A 25,596-nucleotide genomic window follows, 5' to 3' on the forward strand; every position below is an offset into this window, starting at 1 on the left:
CCAGCCTTGTCACTACCACAGGTGCAGCCAGGAAAAAGGGGGGTGGGGGGAGAGAAGCTCCTTGTGAAGAACAAAAGGCATTCCCATCACTCAGGAAATTCCAAGGATTTTAGGGCTCTGTGACAGGAACTGGGAACAAAGACCAAGTATTTATTACAACCATACTAACCATGTGGCTTTGGCAAGTTTCTTAACCTGCCGTACCTCAATTTCCTCAGTTGCAAAATGGGCATGTTAATAATAGTGCTTCCTTCAAAGAAATGTAATGAAGATTAAATGAGTAAACACATGTAAAAAGCAGTAGGGTAGTAGCTAGTACTTGATAAGCCCTATACAAAGTTTAGTTGTCATTATTTAATCTTTTAAATTTAGAACTGAAAGATAGAGGGGAAGGTCAACTTGAAAAAGAGAAAAGTCAGAATGGCTCAGAAAATTAAGTGCCGTTTATAAAAATGTATAAAGTAATTCAAATTAAACGTTAACAAAGTATTACCAGATAGTGGTTTTGCTAGGTTTTCATTAATAACTAAGTAGACTCACAGTAGTTAGCACTCTGGTAACTTATACCCAAATATAAGCTGATAAAGTGAGTGAAAATACTTTGTCCTGTTAAGTAAATATTGACACCATCACTGTCTTGTTTATGACAGGCAGGTGGGGCCTGCCAAGGACAAGACAATTGTGCCTACATTTTTTCAATTGTGACTAGAGGTGGGCATTTAACTGTGGGCTGCATTAAAAGAATTATAATGCACAGATTAAAGAGGTGATGGTCCCATTGTATTCTGCTCTGCAGACCTCCTCTGGACAGCTTTTATCTAATTCTGAGCATCCTGTTTTAACACAAACATAGAAAAATGAGATATGACCACTAGAGGGCAAGCTGGTGATGAAGGGTCTGGAGTACATGGACAAATTAGAGATGCTAACCTGGACAAAATGGCAAGACACATGACAGTAACCTCCAAATATTAGATTTAGCCTGTAAAACTCCAGAAACCAGCACTAATGACTAATGACTAATGGGAGTTGTTTTGTGAATGTTAGGGGAAAAAAATCTAATGGAAGTACAATACATGTACAAAAAAGTGCATTGAATCTTAAACGTAAAACTTGGGGAATGTTATCAAGATGAATACAATGCATAATCAGCACCCAAATCAAGAACCAGAACATTAATACCTGAAGGGCCCCTTCCATTCTCCCCAAAAGAGTAATTACCCAATTTCTAACACCAAAACTTAGTTTGCTTGCTTTTGAGGTTTTCTTAGGTAGAACCACATAGCACATGTTCTATGTCTGACTTGTTTTGTTCATCATTATGTCTGTGAGGCTCATCCACACTGCTGCATGTAACAAAGTTCATTTATACACATTGTGTGTAGTATTTTCCATTCTACTCTGGATAAGCATTTGGAATATTTCTAATTTAGGCCTATTAAGAATAATGCTTCTATGAACGATCTCATACATGTCATTTACTGCATGTATGTATGCATTTCTGTTGGGTAAATACACGGGAGTAGAATTTCTGGATCACAGGGTACATATATTTTCAAGTTTAGCATCTCAAAGTGATTATTTAAATGTACATTCTTACTGTCAGTGTATGAGAGGTCCAGTTGCTTCATATTCACACTGATGTTTATTTGCCTATCATTTTACTCATGTTAGTGAATGTAGAGTTACTGCCTGTGTTGCGGTCCAAGGCAGGCCATCCCAAAATATGCCCTAACGGTATATTGATTATTTTGAAGTATAGTTACTTAAGAAGTGACTGATGCAAGAAGGACATTTTGACCTACCTCTCTGTCCCTTTGAAAGCAGAAAATAAATCCCTCATGTGAAAGGTAGTGTAAACAAGCAGGACTCAAGGGGGACTTCCCATGATGGACCTCCCCCCATGTCCTCTGCCTTCTTCTTCTTTGTGGAAAAGTAGTTTCCTGGGCTTCCTCTCTGAGTCACAGAAGGCTGGCTCAAGAATTAATGATTTAAAGAATGTGAACATATAATGACAGAAATAGCAGTTGGGTTAGAAAAACTGCTGTTCTATATACACACTAAAACCCCCACCAAATGGAAGAAGTTAACCACTTGATGACTGTGAACATGTAGCCTCTAGACCTGCTGGAGTCCGAGGATTGACCCTGTTAACCTCCTGTGACACTGCCTTGTGACCTCACCATCAACCAATCAGAGAACTGTGCATAAGCTAATCACACACCCTGCAACTCGCCTTGCCTTTAAAAATGCTTCCCTGAAACTCTCCATGAGTTTAGGTCTTTTAAGTATGAGCCACCCCATTTTCTCCTTGGATGATCCTACAGTAAACGTTTCTCTGCTCCAAACTCCCAACATTTCAGTTTGTTTGGCCTCATTGTTTATTGGGCACACAAATTTGGGTTCAACAACAGGTATATTTCCTACCCCTATAGGTAAAAGGACACCCGTATCACCAGAGACAGAGCAATTAGGCCAAGTAGCCTGTGCAAACAAACTTTGTTACTTCTAGAATTTACTACCCCAAGACCAAACTCTCTTTAGATTCTCCACAAATTAAGCGCCCAAAGCCTAAGTCTCTTTGTCTTGTCCATTTTTCACAAATTTGTTATTTCTTTATCTAAAAGATATAAAAGCGGTCTGCTTTGGCCATTTTTTTGATTCCATTTCTGTGAAATTTGGTGTGCACAAATTAAAATTTCTTTTTCTTCTGTTAATGTCTTATGTCAATTTTATTATTAATCCAGCCACAAGAACTCAAGAGGAGTAGAGGGAGAAATTTCTGCATCCCCAACAGGTGGCAAGCCAGCCAGGAGACTGTCTGGACCCCTACTTCCTTCCCTGAGGCTACTGCAGTTGAGAGATCCTGGGACATATGACAAAGGCTAGTAGAAAGTAAAATTTCTTACATGAGCCTCGCAGATCTCTGCCTGCAAGTTCTGATAGAAGACAAGGTGGCAAGAATCCCTTTTCTCTCTCCCTCAATTTATATTAACAGGAAGAAATATTTGGGGAGTGAGCTCTTTAGACTTAGGGACTCCTGGGGATTCTTTTCCTCTCAGAGATAGTCACTGTTTTCTTTGTTTCTGCCTATTGCATCATTTGTCATAAGGAGGAAAACCATTGGTCTGATTAGTTTTTCCTTTTGTCTAAATAGTAATTATCCTAAGATTTATGATAATAGACAAATATACTCCAAAACCCCAGGAGAAAACTTACATTTTCTTTCTCTCTCCCTTAAAGTTATAAATCTTATCACATCTTTAAAATGTAAATATGGTCCACATAATCTGACACTGAGCCTAGATTAGCTAAATTGGTAGAACCTGAAACTAAAAATAAGTGGGCGGGGAGGAAGAGGGATTTTTTAAAAATAAACTGCTAAAAGGACTCTTCTGCCCAGCCTTTTAAAAACTGCTTGCCAAGGGTAAATACAGATCTTAAAAATCTTCTCTACAAGCAGTAAGACTTTATCATGTGAATAGCTTAATTTATTTGAATTGTTATTTATAGACTAGTGAGTTTTGTATTGTACCTGATTCATGACTAGTTTCAGAATGAAAATTATGATATCTCTGTGTCTATCTGTATGTATGTATATCTATGTACACATGTTATTTAACATGGCATTTTTCTACCCTTGGATGATAATGCCAAGATTAATCTCTAAAAATGCTATTTAATGGCTTAAATAAAAAGGCGTTTACATAAAAATTCACAAAAATAAAAACCCAAAAGTCTTTAAAGTTCACATGATCTAAAATAATCTGTGTAAAATAAAAGCTAATTTTAAGCTTGTAGGTTTGATTAATACAGGTACATCTTCAGCGTTATCAGCATCAAATATAATGCAGATAAACAACTTTCATTCTACCTGGGATTACTAGTCAAATAGGTTCCTGTCTCTGTTGCAAAATTTGTTAGAAAACAAAACAAAACAAATAAACAAAACACTTAAGATAATGACTGTCTAATGAATTTTTTTTTTTTCTTTTTTTGGCCGCCCTACAGCATACAGAGTTCATGGGCCAGGGATCAGATCTGAGCCACAGTTGTGACCTATGCCACAGCTGTGGCAACGCCTGATCCTTAACCCACTGTGCTGAGCTGGGGATTGAACCTGCAACCTAGTGCTGCAGAGACACTGCTGATCCCATTGAGCCACAGCAGGAACTCCTCATGAAATTTTTATTAGTCATCTAAGAATGACTTTTAAGAACAAATGAACTAGGAGTTCCTGTCGTGACTTAGCGGAAATGAATCTGACTAGCATCCATGAGGACGCGGGTTTGATCCCTAGCCTCACTCAGTGGGTTAAGGATCCAGCGTTGCCATGAGCTGTGGTATAGGTCACAGATGTGGCTCAGATCTGGCATTGCTGGGGCTGTGGTTTAGGCTGTAGCTCTGATTCAGTCCCTAGCCTGGGAACCTCCATGTGCCGCAGGTGTGGTCCTAAAAAAGACAACAACAACAACAACAACAACAAAAGAACTAAATAGAGGTATATAAGAATTTTTAGATGAATTTTTTTAATAATTGTTTTATGACATGTCTACTAAAATGGTTTCATAAGTCTCTTTGGTAATTTACATTCTTAGAGTTTCGCTAAGTTATATTATGCGATGCAAATTCACTGAATTCTAGATCATTTTGAAACAAGATAAAACATTGAAACATTAATTGCTAAACAAGTCTAAGTTTACCTACTTTTGGCCTCTTATTACAGAGACATTTGGGTCTCTTAGTAAATATATCTGTGCTTTATAGAAAGAGTGTACTATAAAGTAGAATATGGTTCTAAAAATTATAAAATGTATAAGCTCACAAGCCACAAAATATTAATACAGTTCACAATAGTTTACCTCTTTGTTTTCATTAAAAAACTAAGATTTCAAAGGATTAAGAATTCTAATTAATATATGTAGTCAAATCTACCAGAAATAATAAGGAAAATAGGATGTGCTCTGGGGTAAGAAAAGGTATAAAGTATGACGTTTTTGTTGAGGAAAAGAAAGTGATTTTGTCCTAAAGCTGGTTATTTCTAAATGGGAAGAAAAATAAGGAACAAACAAAAATGACACAGAAAGTTGTAAAACCTTTATGAAAAAGGAATCTTTAGAAATTGTTTATGGTCAGGACTTGCTAAGATTGGAATGGATTTAATTAAGTAAAGGAGTTTTAATATCAAAAGCAAACTGGTACACTAACTTCTCCCAGCACCAAGCTCTCTGATCACTTACCTTCCTGGCCTCTGCCTGCAGGTTCACTTCCCTCTGGCCCCAGCACTTCTGTACATGCAGAGCCCTCTGTTGTCTCCTGGCCCAGCCAGCTCAGAGCTCACTTGTCACCTCCTCCTGAAACCAGCTTCCCCAGATTCAATAAGGGTGTCACCTCCTCCCCAAAAATGAGACTGAGCAATAAGGACACCAGGAACTCTTCACTCTGACCATTGTCAACTGACACAGGTTTAGTAATCTGCATCCCACACTTAACTGTATCCTCCATGCTACCCACCACAATGGCATCTCCTAATACCACCTCAGACCCAGCCTAGATGTTGAATAACTTAAATCCCGCCCAGGTTTCTGGATCTCCCTTAGGAACTGAGCGACAAGGGCATCTGTGCTCTCAGCAAGCCTTTAGGTCACATGGAAAAGGCCTGCTGAGGGCCTGGCGGCCCTAATAAATAGCATGTCTCTACAGAAGCCAAACTCCAGTCTGGATTCCCTCTGAGGTGGACACCTAAGCTGGGACCAGAGCATGGGCTCAAGAAGCCCCCATCTTACCTCCTCCCGGATCCCCACTTACCTGAGTCTGAGGTTCTGATTTGGTTCAAGGGCCAGGTCCTCAGACAGTTCTCCCACCAGACTGTGTGGTCTTGGATGTGACCTGAACAAATATATACTCCAAGAGGGTGGAGCTCTTGGGGTCCCACCCTAGACTGAGGCTTCTTCCCCAGGGGAAGGACAGTGGGCACAGAGGGTTTGGAGGGGGTGTTCAGAGGTGATGCTTAGAGGAAAGGGGAGAGGAGGGCAAGACCCTGCCTAGATTAGGTCAGGCAGGGTGGGAGGGAAAAAAGCAAACTGGTACAAAATTAAAATGTGGTTTTTCCCTTGTCAAAAAGAGCAGTTTTCTTAGACTATTGCTCTGGTATTAATGAGAAATTATAAACAAAGGTTTTCTTTACTTTTAATGCAATCTGTCTAGAAAAACAAAGATTCTATATTTTGTCCTTTATCAAGCCTGATACTTAGAAGAAAACTTATTTTTTTTCAATATTAAAAGAGGTAAGACTTTTTAAAACTATTTAACTTTATGAATTTGCCTGTGAAATCTTTGTCATTTTGATTAAATGGATAACTAAGTATTGTTTCACAGTGACCTATGATCCTACTTGTATTTAAACTTTTGATATTTTTGACAAACTTCCTAAAAATCAAATTTTAAATGAAGTCTTATTCACCTAGAAATAAATCTGAGGTACTCCAGAGGGCCCCCTGAACACCTCAAAAGATTTATTATCTTTTCTTACAAAAGAGAGATATTAAACTAATTAGGTTTACATGGTCTGTTAAATTACATGGTAAGCATGTAAAATAAAGGATGATAAACTTTCTTGGGTCATATTGTATGAGTAAATGTTATTTATTTTAAATGATTTTGTTTTTTCCATTATAAGTGATTTACAGTGTTCTGTCAATTTTCTACTATACAGCAAAGTGATACAGTCACACATACATATACATACATTCTTTTTCTCACATTATCCTCCACTTTGCTCCATCATAAGTGACTAGACATAGTTTCCAGTGCTATGCAGAATCTCGTTGCTTCTCCATTCCAAAGGCAGAAGTCTGCATATATTAACCCCAGATTTCCAGTCCATCCTACTCCCTCCCCCTCCCCCTTGGCAACCACAAGTCTGTTCTCCAAGTTCATGAGTTTTTTCCTGTGGAAAGGTTCATTTGTGCCATACGTTAGTTTCCATATATAAGTGATATCATATGGTATTCATCTTTCTCTTTCTGACTTACTTCACTTAGTATGAGAATCTCTATATCCATCCATGTTGCTGTAAATGGCATTATTTTGTTGTTTCTTATGGCTGAGTGGTATTCCATTGTGTATATATATGACATCTTCTTAATCCATTCATTTGTCAACGAACATTTAGGTTGTTTCCATGTCTTGGCTATTGTGAATAGTGCTGCAGTTAACATACAGGTGCATGTGTCTTTTTCAAGGAAAATTTCGTCTGGATATATGCCCAAGAGTGGGATTTCTGGGTCATATGGTAGTTCTCTATTTAGTTTTCTGAGGTACCTCCATACTGTTTTCCATGGTGGTTGTACCAATTTACATTCCTGCCAACAGTGTAGGAGGGTTCCCTTTTCTCCGCACCCACTCCAGCATTTGTTATTTGTGGACTTAATGGTAAATGCTATTTATATAAATGTTCTAGAAATTAAATGAAATCCTAAAATTTGGATAGGTCCTTGTATAATTCTAATTGTATAATGTCCTAGTCATAACTCTAGTTATTATCTTAAAATGTTGCGTCACAGAGTTAACCAAGTTTCCTTTTCAATTCCATTATAATTACTCAGATCTTTAATACCAGGTATTTCAAAGAATTTTATTTTTTATGTTCCGTTATTATTTTACTCAGATGCTTTTACAAAAGCTTCCTGCAAATGTGTTTCATCTTTAGAGAAATTCATGAAAAAGAATCTAACAAGTATTCTAGAAATAAGTTTCTGATGGCTTTCAAGCTATAACACTGCACTGGATAATGGACCTTAATGGGGAAACTGATGGTTTCATAAAACTTCTAACAAAAGATCAAGCAGGGAGTTCCTTTGTGGCACAGTGGGTTAAGGAGTGTTAAAGAGCCATTGCAGTGGCTCAGGCTGCTGCTGTGGAGAGGATTGATCACTGGCCCAGGAATACCCACATGTTCTTAGTGCAACCAAAAAAAAAAAAAAAAAAAATCAATCAAAACAAGAATTAATTACATGGGACTAAATGAACTGAGGAAGATGATTATAAATTATGATTTTTTTTACCTTAAAACATAGCTTAATTTTTAAAAATGTTTTGTTTCTTCATATTTAAAGAAAACTTTCTCTCTTTTCTCTTAAGTTATAACTTAGAACAATTTGGTACATTATACCTTGTAGGCAGAATTGAAACATTTATCTTTTTCTCCCTACTTGATCTCTGCAGAATTCACAAACTCTCAGTGATGTATTCTTATTTTCTTGGGAATATAGTTATTTGCATAAGTTAAATAAGAATCTGTTTTCTTTATAACAGGACACAGTTGGAAACATTAATTTTATTACCAAAGCTTTGACTGGGCATATCATATTTGAGAGAGACATACAAAGAATCAGATATAACCAGACAACTTTAAGGAACTAAGACTGACCCTGCGGAGCCAATAAAACTTGAAAAAAAGAGCCTAGTATCTTGCTTAAAGGGATCCCAGAAGCTTTACCAGGTGAGTAAGAAAGGTCACTTCCTGACAGACCCAGGAACTTCAGAATATTCTTGGGACCTCAAGAAGACAAGAATTCACCCGAATGTATAGGTTTTGCAGGTGAATTCTGATGGCACATCCTTGGCTTAACTTTCCTGCCTCAAAAGTTTAAAAGTTCAATCTGAGATTTCTTATAAAAAGTGTCAGTAAAGCAAATTTAGAAAAGCCTGTTTGGTCAACTGCCATTCTTGCTATACTTATATAAATAACCAGGTCAAGTTTATTAAATCTAGACTTATTTTTCAAGTTAAGTCTTAATTTGGCTATTTTTGGTAGAAATGAGAATGATTTTAAAGAGAAAAACTATGTTTCAGTAGAAACTACAATGCATGTTTGTGGATATTAGATTCTAATGCTATTAATTTTCTTTGAGGCTTTATCATTTACCTGAAAATCAGACTGAATTCTGAATTTTTCCCGTTTTCTCCAATAGCTGGCCACAACTCTCTAAACTAACGTTTCAAGTTTACCACCTCCCTTTTGACTTGAAATCACTGACAACTAAAACTATCCTTTTCCTGAAGCACTGCAAACTAAAGCTAGATGACTTGATATAAACTTTAGAGAAATTGTCAGAATAGCTTATATTTAAATAATCTTCACGTCTGTTGCTACATGAGCCCCTCAGAAAGTTTACCTGAAAACCCGATGACATTAGCAGAGACACTTCAAACTACAAAAGATACTTTGACCCTAATATCTGGAAATCTTGACCACCTGCATCACCACCTCCTAAAATGAGTTTAACTGAACTTACCCATTGTTAATACTAAGAGAATAATTCAATGAGATGTAACAATCTACCAATTCAATTTTTTAGTTATGTGAACTTTACAGGGAAGTTCAGAGGCAGGAACTGTTGGGATCCAGGGCAGGTCACTCCAAGTATTATACCTTAATGGTATATTGATCATTTTGAATTAGTTACTTGAGAAACAACTCACCCTTCTCTTTGTCTCCCCAAAGAGAAGAAATAAATCTCTCATGCAAAAGGTACACTCCCTGGAGTTCACTCATCTGGTGGTAAAAGGACACCATTATCATCAGAGTTGGGAATTCAGTATAAACAACCCTTGTTACTGCTTTACTACCCCAAGCCCAAACTCTTGTTTATGGTGTTTACTAATTAAGCATCCAAAGCCTAAGTTTCTTCATGCTGTCAATTCCTCACAAATTTGGAGTTCCCATCATAGCTTAGCAGAAAGGAATCTAACATCCGTGAGGACGCAGGTGATCCCTGGCCTCGATCAGTGGGTTAAGGATCCAGAGTTGCCGTGAGCTGTAGGTCACAGATGCGGCTCGGATCTGGTGTTGCTGTGGCTGTGGCATAGGCCAGTGGTTTTAGCTCAGATTAGATGCCTAGCCTGGGAACCTCCATATGCTGTGGGTGCAGCCCTAAAATTAAAAAAAAAAAAAATTCCTCACAAATTTACTGTTTCTTTGCCTAAAAGGTATAAAAGCTTCCTGCTTTGGTCATTTCTTAAGCCCCATTTCTACGAGACCTTCATGCACATGAGTTAAAATTTTTCTTTTTCTTCTGTTAATCTGTCTTGTGTCAATTTATTATTACTCCACCACAAGAATTCAAGAAGGGTAAAGGGGGAAATATCCCCCTTCTGTACACATGATGGTTTTAATTTCATTTCCATGATTAGTAATACTTTTGAGCATCTCTTCATCTGTTCGTTGGCCATTTTCCTATTTTCTTTTGCAAGGTGTCTGCAAGAGTTTTTGGTCCATTTTTCTACTGAGTTCTTTCTATTGTCAATTGCAGCAGTTTGTTGCATACTCTGTATATGAGTCCCTTGTTGAATGTATGTTTTGTAGACATTTTCTCCAGAAGACAGATTTCAGTCAGTTTCAAAGAACTTCCCTATCACTGAACTAGTTCAAACAGCGAATAGCTGAGGGTCTCTGGTGACACAGCAGGTTAAGGATCCTGCATTGTCACTATAGTCTGCAGGCATGACAAAAAATAAATTAAAAAAAAAAGACGTTAATAGCTTGAGAATGAATTAAAAGGAAGGTGTTGGGGGAGGGTGTTGGAGAATAGTTGGCTACAAATTTGGGATATTGAGGAGTGAATCCCTGCTCTAGGTGGATGGACCAGATAATAATGCCCATATACGTATAACATTATATATATAGATCAAGTTATTTACACATACTTGACTTCATTTGATCCTTTATATTACTTGACAAAATAACATTGGTATCGCTGCTCATTTTTAAAATTCCTATTTTTACTTTTAAGTATGGCTTCCTAGGGATTGCCCTGGGTCACCAAAGCTTAGTGGTCAGTGAGTGATTGAGCCAGTAAGGCTTCCACCTTTTTGCTGATCCATCTGTGTGAGGGATGGGGAACACATTCACAGTCTAGACCACTAGGAAATCTGCCTCAGCCTTCACTTTTTGTCTGTGCAAAACCCCACATTTGGCCAATGATCTACTATGGCCTGCTGGGTCTCTCATAAGCATGCATGTAGTTTTATGTCTATATGGCTACCCACCACCAAGAACATATGGGAGCTTATCAAAGCCCATAATGGCTGTCATGTTCCTTGGATCTTCCTGTGAACTTTCTGGCTAGTCTGTCTGTTGCTTGCCCCAACTAGTATCACAACCTCAGGAGTGCCCTGATTAGCTGCCATCAAGATTGCAATGTCTCACACAAGGATTTTTCCAAATTTTGTTTCCAATCAAGTAAGCCCTCCTCTGGCAGTGAGGCTGCAGGTCCTCACAACTTGCCCTGCCCCCAAAAAACTATTATTGCTTCATGCAGTTGAGGGGGATCTGGAAGTAGATCCAGGCCAAAATTCCACTGACTCACCCTATTCTTACCAAGGTTTAGTAGATATTTTGAATAAATGTTTCTCAATTTATTGCATGACTTTGGTCAATTTCCAGTATCCTGAAATTGTAGTTTTTGATGATGTTTCTTCCCATTTTATCACTGCCTCATGGGGAGTGAATTTGCAGAGCTCCTTACCTAGCCATTCCAAAATTTTCCTCTCCTCCCTTGCTCCTGGAAGACTCATATAATATTTTTACTTACATCACTTTGGCCAGATTTTAGGCTTCTGGACAAACACTATGTCCAGAATGCAAGAAATGTAGTTTTTATTTGCACAACAGAATGCCCAGCCAAACTCACACACATTCACAAAAACTGAGGTCCTGTTAATTTGAGTGAGAAGAGGAAATGGAAATTTGGGGGCAATGAACAATCTAAATAGTGCCACATTGTGATTTATGGATGGGAAAAATAAATATAAAGTTGACAGCATCCTTGAACTAATCTATAAACCCAAGGCAATATGAATGAAAATACTACTGAGATAACCAAATGAAACTAGTACTGATCCGACAAAAAAAAAACCTATATGATAGCTCTGAAAAAATTTTTAAAGGAGGCCAAAGAAGTTTAAATCAACCCTGTGAGATAATAAAATGTCAGGCATTCAGGCCCTTTACAGCTTTCTGCTCTGCCATCAATAAAGAAAAAAAACTAGAAAAAAAAAGTTTGCATTCATATAATGAAAGGCTAATTTCCCTTACATAAAAATAAGAAAAAGATAAGCAGCATAATTTAACAATAAATCATTTTTACTTTTTGTTTTTAAAAATTGCTTTAATTATCCAAATACCATGCTCTTTAATAGAGATATTCTGGGTTGGGGGCAGGGAAGGATACTGGAAAGTATCCTTCAGTAATAAGGATAGAGAGAGGCCATACTTTCCATCTATTTTCTGGTCAGAGTACCAAAATGCCCCCAAATTCTAAGAAAAATGAAAATGGGTACATTACTATGGACCTTTAGAAGTTAAAATAATCATAAGAAAATTTTATGAACTACTTTTTGTGTTTAAAATTAGACACCTTAGATGAAGTATACAAATTCATAAAAAAATCACAAATTACCAAAACTGACTCAAAAAGAAATAGAACATCTGATTAGAGCCAACTCAGTAAAAATATTAAATTAGCAATAAAAAATAATCCTCTCATAAAGAAAGTCCAGGAAGCATCCTGGTGAATTCTATCACATCTAAGGAAGAAATAATAGCAATTGTTCACAAACTCTTTCCAAAAATAAAGGACAAACAATACTTTCCAACTTATTTCATGTGGCCAAGGATATCCTGATACCAGACCCAGAGAAGGCATCACAATAGACCTAGATCTAAGATACACAACAGATCAAGATGAATATAGTAAAAAAAAAAAAAAATTAGCACATGAAATACAGCAACTTATACAAAATTAAACCATGACTTAGTAGCATTTATCCCAGATATGCAAGGTTCGTTTAGTATCTGAAAATAAATTAATATACCATAATAATAGAACAAAGAACAAAAATTACATGTTCAAGTCAATAGGCACAGAAAAAGCAATTTGATAAAATCCAACACCTTTTTATATACAAACTCTCAATAACAGGAAGAAAAAGAAACATTCCCACCCTACTAAAGGGCATCTATGGAAAACCCTACAGACAATGTCCTACTTAATGGTCAGAAATCAATGTTTTCCCTTAAAACTGGGAACTAGTTAAGAATGTCTATTCTTTCTATCTCTAGTCAACTGACATTGCAATAAGGCAAGAAAAAGAAAAAATAAATATCCAGATTGGAAATAAATAAATAAAACTGTCTTTATTTGCAAGTGACACAATCCTGAATGTAAAAAATTCTAAAGAATCTAAAAAACAACAGCAACAGCAACAAAAACTTTCTAGAACTGAGTTTAGCAAGGTCACAGGATACAAGATACAAGCTCAATATACTAAAGTCAATTATACTGTTACACATTAACAACAAATAGTCCAAAAATGAAATTAAGAAAACAATTCCATTCACAATGGCCTCAAAAAGACATACTTAGAAATAAGTTTAACAAAAGAAGCAAAAGTCCTGCAGAATGAAAACTATAAAACACTGCTAAAGTTAAGATGAGTGTTTCCACTGTAGCTCAGCTTTAACAAACCCAACTAGTATCCATGATTCGATCCCTGGCCTCACTCATTGGGTTAAGGATCTGGTGTGGCTGTGGCTGTAGTCTGAGAATTTCCATATGCTACAGGTGTGGCTCTTTAAAAAAAAAAAAGCAAAAAAAAAAAAAAAATCACCTAAGTGAACGGGGAGGCCTTCATGAATTGGAAAGCTCATTATTGCTAAGACGGCAGTTCTCCTCAAATTCATCTATAGATTCAATGCAATCTCTATCAAAATCCTAGTAGGAATTTTTGTATAAATTTACAAGTCGATCCTAATAATTACATGAGAATTTAAAGGTCCTAGAATAGACAAAACGATTTTGGGGAAAAAAGAGAGAGAGAGAACAATGTTGGATGTCTTACATCACCAATTTCAAGACTTAAAAGGCTACATAATAATCACTACAGTGTTGTGTTATTGTAAGGATAAACGAATTAATGGAACAGGGTAGTGTGTCTGGAAATAAACATTTACATAATGGTCAGTTGATTTTCAACAAAACTTAAAGGATAGTATTTGTTTTGTTTTGTTTGGGGCCAAGAGTGAATGAATGGGTAGAAAGTTTAAAGAAAAAAAAAAAAGAAAAAAAGAAGATAAGAACCTCCCAGACATTCTAGCAGACAATTTGCTTAAATATATTTTAAATCTTCAGGGAGAATACCAAGTGGCCTTGAAAATACTTCCCGAAAAAAGTCTACAACTCTTAAAAACTGTTTTTGCAAATGTGGTGCTTGAAAGTACCTAAATGTTCATTCCCTTTGACCCAGAAATCCCACTCCAGGGAACTACTTGATTCTAAGGAAATAATTCAAATGATTATTATTGTTACAGAATAATTTATAATAGTGACAATTTTGAAACAAATTCAAGGTCTAATGTTTAATAAATTATAGTACACTAACTCAGTAGACTATTATGAAGCCGTTTGTAAATATGATAGGTGAGCAGTGTGTTCGTAATGTAAAAATGAGTATCCATATAAACAAAGCCTAGGAGGGAACACAAAGAAGCAAAAATGAGCATGTTGATTTCTTTCTACCTTTTTTTTAAATGAGTAAATGCACATATTTTACATAGTTCCCAAGATTCGGGGTGGAAGGGGGTCCCAAGGACATAAACACAGAAGGAGAGAATCATTAGGGGCCATCTTGGAGGCTGGCTATCACACTACCAACACCCCTCACTTGAGTGGGTTATTGTGATCACTTCTTAACTGAATCCCTATTTCTGTCTCTCTTCGTGGGAGCCAGCAACCCTCTAACATAACACCATTTTGCTCCTCTGCTCAAAGCCCTGTAATAGCTTCCTATTGCTAAGTAAAAGCTGGCCTTTATTACAGTTCCAAGGCCTTACACCATCTGTCCCTGACCACTTTTCTGATGAATCTTCTACCACTCTTTCCTCACTCACTCTACTCTAGCACAATGGCTATGCCTCATATGCACTAAGCTGACTTCTGCCCCAGGGCCCTTGCACTGGCTCCTTCCTCTCCCTGGGATGTTTTCCCCCCAGACAACCACATGGCTAGTTCATTCAAATATCAGCTCCTCTGACCATACATATAAATAAAATAGCACTCCTACCATTTCCTGCCTATAGCACTTAACACTTATCACCTGATTTCTTCCACTAGGATATAATCTCCATAAGAGCAAGGGAAGTTTGATGAAGTTTCAGGATCCCAAGTAGTGCTGGCACATGACAAGCACTCAGTAAATATTTGTTTAATGATTGAATATGTGGGTTAATGAAAGTTGGCTGAATAGTCCCAGTTCTGCCTGAAAGATGTCCTGCTAGTATTGTGAATCAGGTCTATGAGAGAGAAGAGAAGGGAGGCAATAGGAAATGGGCATATGGACAGGTGGATGGAAGAAAGAGAAGCTATTAATAAATGAACAAGAACGGGAGGCATGGAGCTAAGTCAGTAAAATAACAATGTGATCTGAAGTAGATCATTCAGATTTGTCAATCTATAAAATCTAAAAAAAAAAAGAGCAAAGTCTAATTTATGTAATAATTATGCATATAATTACGTAAACTCAGAGAATAAAAGAACAGTTTACCCATGAGTTAAAAGAGACATATGAGTAGTGTAAAATAATAAAAGACTGGAAAAAATACAGATTGATATTTATGAAACTACGGTGGAAGCTTACTAGGGCATGCCCTCCGCATGGGGTGAATGTTTCGGGGTAGCACTTGATGGGTGGACAGGATCTTCTCAATCTTGTCCTGGAAATTCTTTTCTGCTGCTATCCCCGCTTCAAACTCTCGGCGTTCCTCTTCTTTCTCTGCTTCCCGGGCCTGCTGCCGAGAGCATATTTGCATCTGAAGTTGCTTCCTGTATTCCTGGGCTAAACTGGAGCGCCTAAAATATTAGAAATGTCAAAGTTATAAAATTATGGGAGTTCCTATCTTGGAGCAGTGGAAACAAATCTGACTAGGAACCATGAGGTGCAGGTTCAATCCCTGGCCTTGCTCAGTGGGCTAACGATCCGGTGCTGCCATGGGCTATGGTGTAGGTCGCAGATACAGCGTGGATCCTGTATTGCTGTGGCTGTGGCGCAGGCTGGCAGCTGTAGCTCTAATTTGACCCCTAGCCTGGGAACCTCCCTATGCCACAGGTACGGCCCTAAAAAACAAAAACAAAAACAAAACAAAAAAAAAAAAGAAAAAGAAAAAGTCATGAGGTTGCAGGTTCAATCCCTGGCCTCGCTCAGTGGGTTAAGGATCTGGCGTTGCCATGAGCTGTGCTGTAGGTTGCAGACATGGCTCGGATCCCGTGTTGCTATGGCTGTGGTGTGGGCCCGCAGCTGTAGCTCCAATTAGACCCCTAGCCTGGGAACTTCCATATGCCACAGGTACGATCCTAAAAAGAAAAACAATAAATAAAATAAAATTATAGTTGATTTACAATGTTAGTGCTTTTTTTATATATGAAATTTTATAAACTGAGTTGAGCTTTTAGCACAAATGTAATACTGATGTAATCTAACATCGGTAATATATGAATTATCACGCATTGTCCTCAATGCTAAAAATCTTTTTTTTAGGCAGTTAGTAATAATCAAGAAAATAAAATCACACCTTGCAAAATTCTCCTGCTCTTCACGGTTAAGCTCTTTAAGACCTTCATTTATGCGTTCCTGTTCCATAGCACGTTCCTCCTGTTCTTTTGCTTTTCGTTGCACTGAGAAAGACAAAAGTAATTTTTGCTAAACAATTTTTCTCAGAAAAGACTTGCTAACATCTTTCTGGGCATCGATGCCATGTTATCTTTAGAAAGGCAGAGCTTAGAATCACTGGGCTCGATCTTAATTCACTAAGAAATAGTCATCTCTGTTGAGGAAAGGATATGTTTAAGTTCATATGTGCTGAGACCTGCAGAGATTTTATGTTAATCATTTTCTACTGAAATCTATGATCAGTCTTTTCATACTAGATTATCATTGTTAGAACATGTCTCACCTTTTTCTTCTTGAGGACAAACAGTTCTATTGCCATTTATATTAATAAGGGAGATAATACATTACAAAATAAATATTGGAAATGGTATATAAGGCTCTTATAAATTAAATAAGGAAAATTTAAGCATCACAGTGGGGAAAAAAAGACAAAACAGAGTTCACAAAAGAATAAACATAACTGGGCAATATACATCTGAAATGTACGTATCTTTGGTCTCCAAATCCATTTACATGAATTTACCTTAATCATAGGTGAGTCAAAAAAAAAAAAAAGAAAAAAAAAAAAACCACCTACTTACAGAAGTAGTAACCTGCAATGCTAAAACAGCAGCAAAAAGATTCAAAACAAGCTGAAGGTCCATTAGTTGTATTTAGGTAAAATAAATTATGGTGCATTTTTATAATGGATTTCTAGGCAGCATTATAAATCTTATAACTGAAGAAAAATGACCTGGAAAAATGTTTATGACAAGTGGGAAATACAGGCTGTAAAACAACATATACAACAAGACCCTAATTTGTGAGGGGAAATGACATACATGGTAAAAATACTGGAAGGAAATACACAAAATTGAGAACAGTAGCTATTCTTGGGTTAGTGGAATTACGGTTGATTTTATTTCCTTATTATAAATGGTGCCAAATACTTAAATTTTCCATGTTTTCTAAATATATTCTAAAACATTTATCATGAGTGAATACAGAAATCTTTTTAGCATAGAGCTTTCTTCTCATTTCTTAAAACTCCATCTAATACCGGCTTAGTAATTTTCAACTATCATTATAATTCCTAGAGTGAAAAATTAGTCAATGAACCCAGATGAGCTTTCTCTTGCAAAGGCAACTAGTCTAAAGTCCAATGGTACCCTACTAGTAAATCTGTTCAACTATTGCCTTTCTGGCTCACTAGGTTAGACATGGAATGGTGGAAATCCTGTCAACAAATATTTCCTTTTGTGACCAAGCATGCTGAGGGAATAAAATGGTTTGCTAAGACAGAGAGGTGACCACGCAATGAGAACCACAGAAAGATTCATTATGAATAGGGGAACACAGTGGGGCCTCTCAAGGAATGAGATATTTAAGCTGGCCTTGAAGGATGTCCAGGATCTTTCAAGAATGAAAAAACTACCCAAGCAAATGTATGCAGGTATGCAAGTATGGAGACACCTACAGGAAGATATTCAGTATACACAATTAGGTAAGGTCCACAAAGCAGGGATCTTGCCTTAATCCTTTTTACATTCCTCAGAGTATCTCACATATAATAGCTATTTCATACATATTTTGATTACTACTTAAATTGAACTAAGGCCCAAATATAATTAATTTCCTTACACTTTTCTTGAACTTGAAGTTTTCTTGTACACATGACCTCATTCACAAGTTGTTTTCTTGCCTCCTTTTGAAGTCTCAGCTCCTTGTCCTTCTCAGCAAATTTCTTTTCCTTCTCTTTCTCTAATATTCTGTCCAATTCTTTCTCCTGAGCTTTTTCTTCCTCATGCCGCTGTGCCAAATATTGATGATATATCTTCTGTTCTCTTATCATATCTTCCTACATAACATAAAAATTACCTCATGCTGTTAAAACTTTTAGGTGTGATGATACAGAAGGCAAGTTTTAAAACCATCTTTTAGAGCTACAATTCCGATCTTTTAGAATTATATACTGAAACATTTATAAATGAAATATTATCTCTCGGGCTTACTTAAAAATATTCAGAGGCCAGAGTTGGGAATGCATGGGAGGAATAAATGAAACCAGAATGGTCACTGGTTGATGGTTCCTGAAGCTAGGTAATGGACACATGGGGATTCATTGTACTATTCTTTCTGTTTGAAATGTTTTGTAACACATTTTAAAACAGTTCAAATAGTAATCATTCAAACACTCTCTCAAAGTGTTTCTCAAAGAAGTTTCCAAATAATTTTCAATCATACTTTATTTTCACTTATTTTAACTTAGGTAGATTAAGTATTATTCTAAAAAAATAAGGCACTACTACTATTATAGCACTGTCTCTGACTAGAAGATGAGTTACCTGATACTCTACAACAGCAAATCTCAATCTTAGCTACAATTGGAATCATGAGAATAGTTTTTTTACTAAGGGCTAAGTCTCATCCCCAGAGATTACTAACTAATGGGTAATTCTAAGTTTACCAGGTGATTTGAATGTGCAGTTAAGGCTCTAAACGAGACTTTATTACATATTGTTTTCAGTTGGCTTCCATCTTTCATGGTATTATAATCTTGCTGTCTATCCAACTTCTGAACTGACCTCTTTAGAGAATATCATAGATCTGAGTTACAACTAGCAAAGACTGAGGGTATAACTGCAAGCTCAGAATAGCTTGTATACATAGTCTCATACTCTTAGGAATAACTTAACAAAAGAAATGCAAAACATATACTCTGAAAACTAAGAAATACTACTGAAAAGAAATTAAAGAAGACCTAAATAAGTGGAAAGGCATCCAATGTTCATGGATCAGAAGACAATATTGTTAAAATGGCAACTGTCCCCAAATTGATCTACAAATTCAAAATAATCCTTATCAAAATTCCAATTTGTTTCTTCGAGAAATTGACAAGCTGATCCTAAATTTATATGGAAATGCAAGGGAGCTTGAATAGCCCAAACAATTTGAAAAAGAAAAACAAATTTGGAGAATTCACATTTCCTGATTTCAAACTTACTATAAAGCTATAGTGATCAAGACATATAGATACATGGTATTGACATAGGAATTGATATACAGATTAACAGAATAGAACTGAGAGTCCAAAATAAATCCTCACATTTACTGCCAACTGATTTTTAACAAGAGTATGAAGACAATGCAATAGAAGAATAGTCTCTTCAATGTGGTCCTGGGACAACTGGATATCCACAAGCAAAAGAATGAAGTTGGGCCTCTACCTCATGTTATATACAAAATTTAATTCAAAATGGGTCAAACACCTAAATGTAAGAGCTAAAACTATAAAACTTAAGAAAACACAGGACAAACTCATAACCTTAGGGTAAGAAGAATGTTTTTCATATATGACACTAAAAACTCAAGCAACAAAAGAAAATATAGACATCATCAAAAATTTCACATCATCAAAACCTAAAACTTCTGTACTTCGAGGAACATCCTCAAGAGTGAAAAGACAACCAAAATAATGAGAAAAATATTTATAGATTACTTATGTGATAAGGGATTGTGTCTAGAACATATAAAAAACTCCTACAACTCAATAACAACAACAAAAAAAAAACAACCCAATTGAAAACTGGCCCCAAAACTTGAATGTCAACTTCTTCAAGCCTTTGGTAGCCTTTAAATAGATTACTCCAATAAGATATATAAATGGCCAATATACAAAGAAAAAGAGACTCAACACCATTAGTCATTACAAAAATGCAAATGAAAACCACAATGACGTACCACTTTAGACAAACTAGGATAGTTAAAATAAAAATGATAGACAATAACAAACGTTAATGAGTGTGTAGAAAAAATCAGAACCCTCCTAAGTATATGAGAATGTAAAATAGTAAAGCCATTTTGGAAAACAATTTGGCAGTTACTCACAAGGTTAAGCATAGAATCAGTAAATCCACTCTTAGGTATATGCTCAAGAGAAACAAAAACATATGTCCAAACAAAAATTCACGTATGAATGTCACATTAGCATTACTTATAATAGTGAAAAGTGGAAAAAACTCAAATGTCTATCAACTGACAAATGTATAAATAAAATGTGGCATATCCACACAATGAAATATTATTCAGCCATATTAAGGAATGAAGTACTCATACAAGCTACAACATGAATAAGCCTTGAAAACATTATGCTAAGTAAAAGAAGCCAGTCAGAACGTTGCATAATATATGATCTCATTCATATGAAAGACCAGAACAGGGAATCAATAGAGATAGAAGGTATATAGTAGATGCTTTGGACTGGGGGTAGAAAGTGAGGAAGAGGGAATGTGGAATGATGGAAAAGTTCTAAAATCAACTGTGGTGATGGTTTCGCTAAAATCCACTGAAATGTACACTTTTTTTTCTTTTTGTTTTGGTTCATTTTGGTTTTTTGGCCATGCCCGCAGCATGCTGAATTTCCCAGGCCAGGGATTGAACCCATAACACGGCAGTGACAGCATGGATTCTTAACCTGCTGCACCCCCAGGGGACTCTGAAATGTACATTTTAAGTGGGTAAATTGTATGTTTTGTGAATGATACCTTAATGAAGCTGTTAAAAAAATAAAATTATCCAATTGAGAACAAAAAGCTCATAGCAAAAATAGTAAGAAAGAAAGAAAAACAGGAAGAAAGAAAGAAAGAAAAGAAGGGAGGAAGGAAGGAAAGGAGGAAGGAAAGAAATTAAATAATCCAATTAGGAAATGGGTGAAAGACATCAGGAGATGTTTCATTGAAGAGGATATACAGATGGCAAATAAGCACATGAAAAATGGCCAACATCCTTAGCTATTATAGAAATGGAAATTGAAAATACAATGAAATGTCACAATACAACTATCCAAATGGCTAAAATAAAAACAGTGACAACATCAAATGCTCACAAGGATGTGGAGAAACTGGCTCATTCATTTACTGTTGGTGGGAATGTACCTATCAGTGGGATGATATGGCTACTCTGAAAAACAATTTTGTCATTTCTTCAAAAAACTAAACATGCAAGTACAATGACCTAGCAATTGCTCTTCTGAGTATTTCTCCCAGAGAAACAAAAATTTGTGTTCACACAAAACTCAGTACGTGAATGATTATAGCAGCTTTACTCATAACAGCCATAAACTGGAAACAAGCCAGATGACCTTCAAAAGGTAAATAGTAAAAACAGACTGTGGTACAGTCACACCATGAATACCACTCAACAATAAGGAGAAATGAACTACCTATCCAAGCAACAACCTGGATAAATCTCCAGAGAAATGCTGAATGAGAAATGTTAATCCCAAAAGGTTACATACTACATGATTCCATTTATATAACATTTTTTAAATGACAAAATTATAGACATGGAAAATGATTAGTGGTTTCCTAGGGTTAAGAAGAAGGTGGGGACAAGAGGAAGTTGGTATGCTATAAAAGGAAAACATGGAGGAGAAGATCCTTGTGTTGACGGAATGTTCTCTATCTTGCCTGTATCAATGTCAATATTCTGTGATATTGTACTATAGTTTTGCAAGAAGTTATCATTGAGAGAAATTGAGTAAAGGGTACATGGGATCTCTTGGTACTATTTCTCATAATTGCACTTGAATCTGCAATTATCCCAAAATAAAAAGTTTAAAGAACATAGCAACAGACTTTTGGCTTCCAGTCTGGAATATAAAGAGCTTAGAAGTGCCACTCTGTCCTAACGACAAGTAAAAAGCTGAACAAACTGAAAAATCAGCAACTTATATCCATAAGAGAAGTGAGGTCACAGGGCAAACCACCACCCCCCAAACTGGAGAGACAGAAAGGTGAATACAGAGAATCATAAATTAATCATAGCAGGAGTTCCTGTAGTGGCTCAGTGGTAATGAACCTGACTAGTATTCCTGAGGACACAGGTTTGATCCCTGGCCTTGCTCAGTAGGTTAGGGGTCCCATGTCATGAGGTGTGGTGTAAGTCATAGACGCAGCTTGGATCCCGTGTTGCTGTGGCTATGGCTGTGGCCAGCAGCTACAGCTATGATTTGACCCATAGCCTGGGAACTTTCATATGCCATGGGTGTGACCCTAAAAAAAAAAATTAAGCCATACTAGAAACCCATGAAAAGAAACTTCTGTGGGAACCAGTGCTGGGGTAGAAAGATTGAATCTGTTGGTTGGAGGCTCAGTGTGTATAACTCTGAGGTAAAAACTTGAAAGGAGAAGACACAGTAGCCTGCCATGAAGGAGATTCTCACTCAGACACCCAGGTTTTACAGTACCAAGGTAGCCCACAACCCCAAGGCCAGGCTTCAGGTGCCGGGCCCTGTATACCCGCTTCCTAACTCCTGGCCCTGGAGCTCTCGTGCCAAACCATCAGGAAGAAATGCTGGGATGATTCTAAACAGCAGAGGCCTTGCACTGGCAGCTTCACTGACTGGGGGTCCCCAGAAATGTTATATTTGGACAGCCCTGGAGCGAGCTCCTCTCTTTAACAAGTGATTACCTCATTACAGAGTCCAATCTTAACAATCCAGCAGACTTGAGAGTCCTGAGACTCCCCCTACCTCAAACAACTTCCCTGACCTGTGGGCCTGGCAGCTCCCCACAGAATTACCCTAGGGACTTGGCAGCTCCTTGGGGCTTGTCTCACCTCCTCAGATACCCATTTATAACCCTGATGGTCAACTGGGACAAAGGCAACATAATCAGACATTCCTGGATCTATTACACAAAGAAGCCCAAGTCATGGTAATTCCAAGCAAACCTCCTAAATTCCCCAAGGTGACGTAAAACAGCCTATAAGGCATAGCAGGTAAAACTGTAAATGGATTACAAATTAAGCTGGATGTGCCTTTTGGCACCATATTTCTAAAACAGTTGCCAATGGTGGCGCCCTTCCTGGCTCTCTCTTTTCCTATTATTGGTATGGATGCTCTCACCTAGAGACATACCTGGTAGAACAAATCCAAATTCCTGGTAATTCTTTCAGGAGCTGCCAAATGGGAAGCTGTTCAATTGCTTCCTTCAGTGAAAACAGTAAATTTACCACAAAATCAGCTGATATAATGTATAGAGAGCCTTTGGTGCATTATTAGACATATGTTTGACACTGGCGTCATTAGACCCACTATCTCCCCCTTTAATAGCCTGATCTGGCTGGTGTTAAAACAAGACACCAATGAATGGAGATGAACAACTGATGACTAAAACTTAAATGCACAGGTTCCCGCCATGAGGCACCCATCCCCAAAATTATATTGATGTTTATGATATCCAAAAGGCTCAGGACCCCTTCTTTGCTGTACTAGACTTAGCCAATATGTTTCATTCAGTCCTGAAAACTAAAGACTCACAATCTCAACTTGTATGTACTTTAAAGGGCACCCAGTATACTTTTACTTAACTGTCCAAGGGTTATCTAAATAGTCCTGCCATAGCACAAAACTTATGCTGACAAGATATAAATTAACTCAAATCTAACCCACTGCCACCTCTGGCATTATATGGATGGCATTCTATTACAGGGGTCCTTTGAGGATGCCATCTGGAAAGAATACCTTGTAACACATTACAGCAGAAAAGATGGGCTCTTGCCTCACATAAAATCCCAGGACCGGCCACACCTCTCATTATTCCCAGCACCGTTACAATTGCCAGCACCTCTTCCATACCCAAAAAGCCACCTCCACACTGCTCTACATCTTATCTCTAACTCCCTTCCTGTTACATGCCACAACCCTGCCCAACACGACAACTCCAGATCCTACATGACAAATATATTCACACAAACCTGCACGGTAGCAGCCCAGACCTTGCAAGTAAAAAGATGTTGAGTCTGTCAGCACTGAGGGCAAGACCTATAGCCCCATGTCATTCTCTCCCTAGTGAGCAGCCACTTGTGCTAATTCCCTCCAAAATACCCTGAACCTCATTTAGGCTGGACCAAACCCCTAATCTAGACCCTACATATGGCACCCAGGGAGTAGGCATCGAGGTAACCAAACTCCCATGGCAGTACTTTTTGAGGGCTACCAGCTATGCTCAAACACAAAGACTAGACCTCACCCTATACACTCATTGCCTCTTAATGATAAATAGTACCTCATTCATAGTCTGTTGTGCACTCCTCCTCCAAGAGGAGGTGTACTTGACTTCCCAGTCTGCAAGCTGTCCATGGAGATGACCCCTATTATCACAACACTGTTAACTTTAATACTCCTGCCATGCTCACCTTCCTGGCAATGTCTGCTAGAGATATCACGCTCCTATGCCAAAAAGTCTATTCTTATCCCTATCCTTTTGGTATTGGCCATCACCATCAGACTGGCAGGTAAAGGAACAGGTGCTGCTACCCTAGCCCCAAAAGATCAAATATTAAAAAGCCATGCAGGGAGTTCCTGTTGTGGCTCGGTGATTAACAAATCTCACTAGCACCCATGAGGACGCGGGTTCCATCCCTGGCCTCACTCAGTGGGTTAAGGATCCAGCACTGCCGTGAGCTGTGGTGTAGACTGCAGACGTGGCTCAGATCCCGAGTTGCTGTGGCTGTGGCGTAGGCCACCAGCTACAGCTCTGATTCGACCCCTACCCTGGAACCTCCATATGCCATGAGTGCAGCCCTAAAAAACAAACAAGCAAACAAAAAAAGCCATGCAGCAACTATCGGTCCCCCTAACAAACCGCATACAGACACTGTACCACACTCTGAGTCTGATGCAACAATATGTGCTAGCAAGATTCACTAGCAAAAATGATGATAGATAACTGACTGGTATTAGATTTCCTACTGGCAGAATGAGGTGGAATCTGTTCTATACAGGGCACCACTGCTGAATGTACGTTAACAGTTCAGAACAGAGGAGGCAAGATGGCAGAGGAGTAAGAGGACTCGCTCACCCTCTCCCACAAACACATCAAAAAA

At 37.5% G+C, this 25,596-nt stretch overlaps 2 protein-coding genes across 13 annotated transcripts in view; both read right to left on the minus strand.

Annotated features, from left to right (window-relative positions):
* Positions 13,176–25,596, minus strand: part of CFAP53 (cilia and flagella associated protein 53) — a 51,818-nt gene continuing 39,397 nt past the window's right edge. Inside the window, exons 6-8 of the mRNA XM_005654423.3 lie at positions 18,349–18,565; positions 16,631–16,733; positions 13,176–15,911 (exon numbers count right to left, since the gene is read on the minus strand). Coding sequence (XP_005654480.2) covers positions 15,683–15,911; positions 16,631–16,733; positions 18,349–18,565 — 549 coding nt within the window. The 3' untranslated portion in view covers positions 13,176–15,682. The remainder of the gene's footprint in view (positions 15,912–16,630; positions 16,734–18,348; positions 18,566–25,596) is intronic.
* The window catches only part of MBD1 (methyl-CpG binding domain protein 1), a 69,155-nt gene continuing 56,743 nt past the window's right edge, over positions 13,185–25,596 (minus strand). For 9 of the 12 annotated variants that reach the window (XR_002344345.1, XR_002344364.1, XR_002344380.1 and 6 more), the window contains 2 exons: positions 16,631–16,733; positions 13,185–15,911 (listed from right to left, as the gene is read on the minus strand). The gene's annotated coding sequence lies outside the window, so the exon portion shown is untranslated. The remainder of the gene's footprint in view (positions 15,912–16,630; positions 16,734–25,596) is intronic. The other 3 variants (XR_002344385.1, XR_002344370.1, XR_002344368.1) reach the window with 1 other exon arrangement.

The sequence above is a fragment of the Sus scrofa genome, chromosome 1 (genome assembly GCF_000003025.6).
Source record: "Sus scrofa isolate TJ Tabasco breed Duroc chromosome 1, Sscrofa11.1, whole genome shotgun sequence".
NCBI classification, from domain to species: Eukaryota; Metazoa; Chordata; class Mammalia; order Artiodactyla; family Suidae; genus Sus; species Sus scrofa.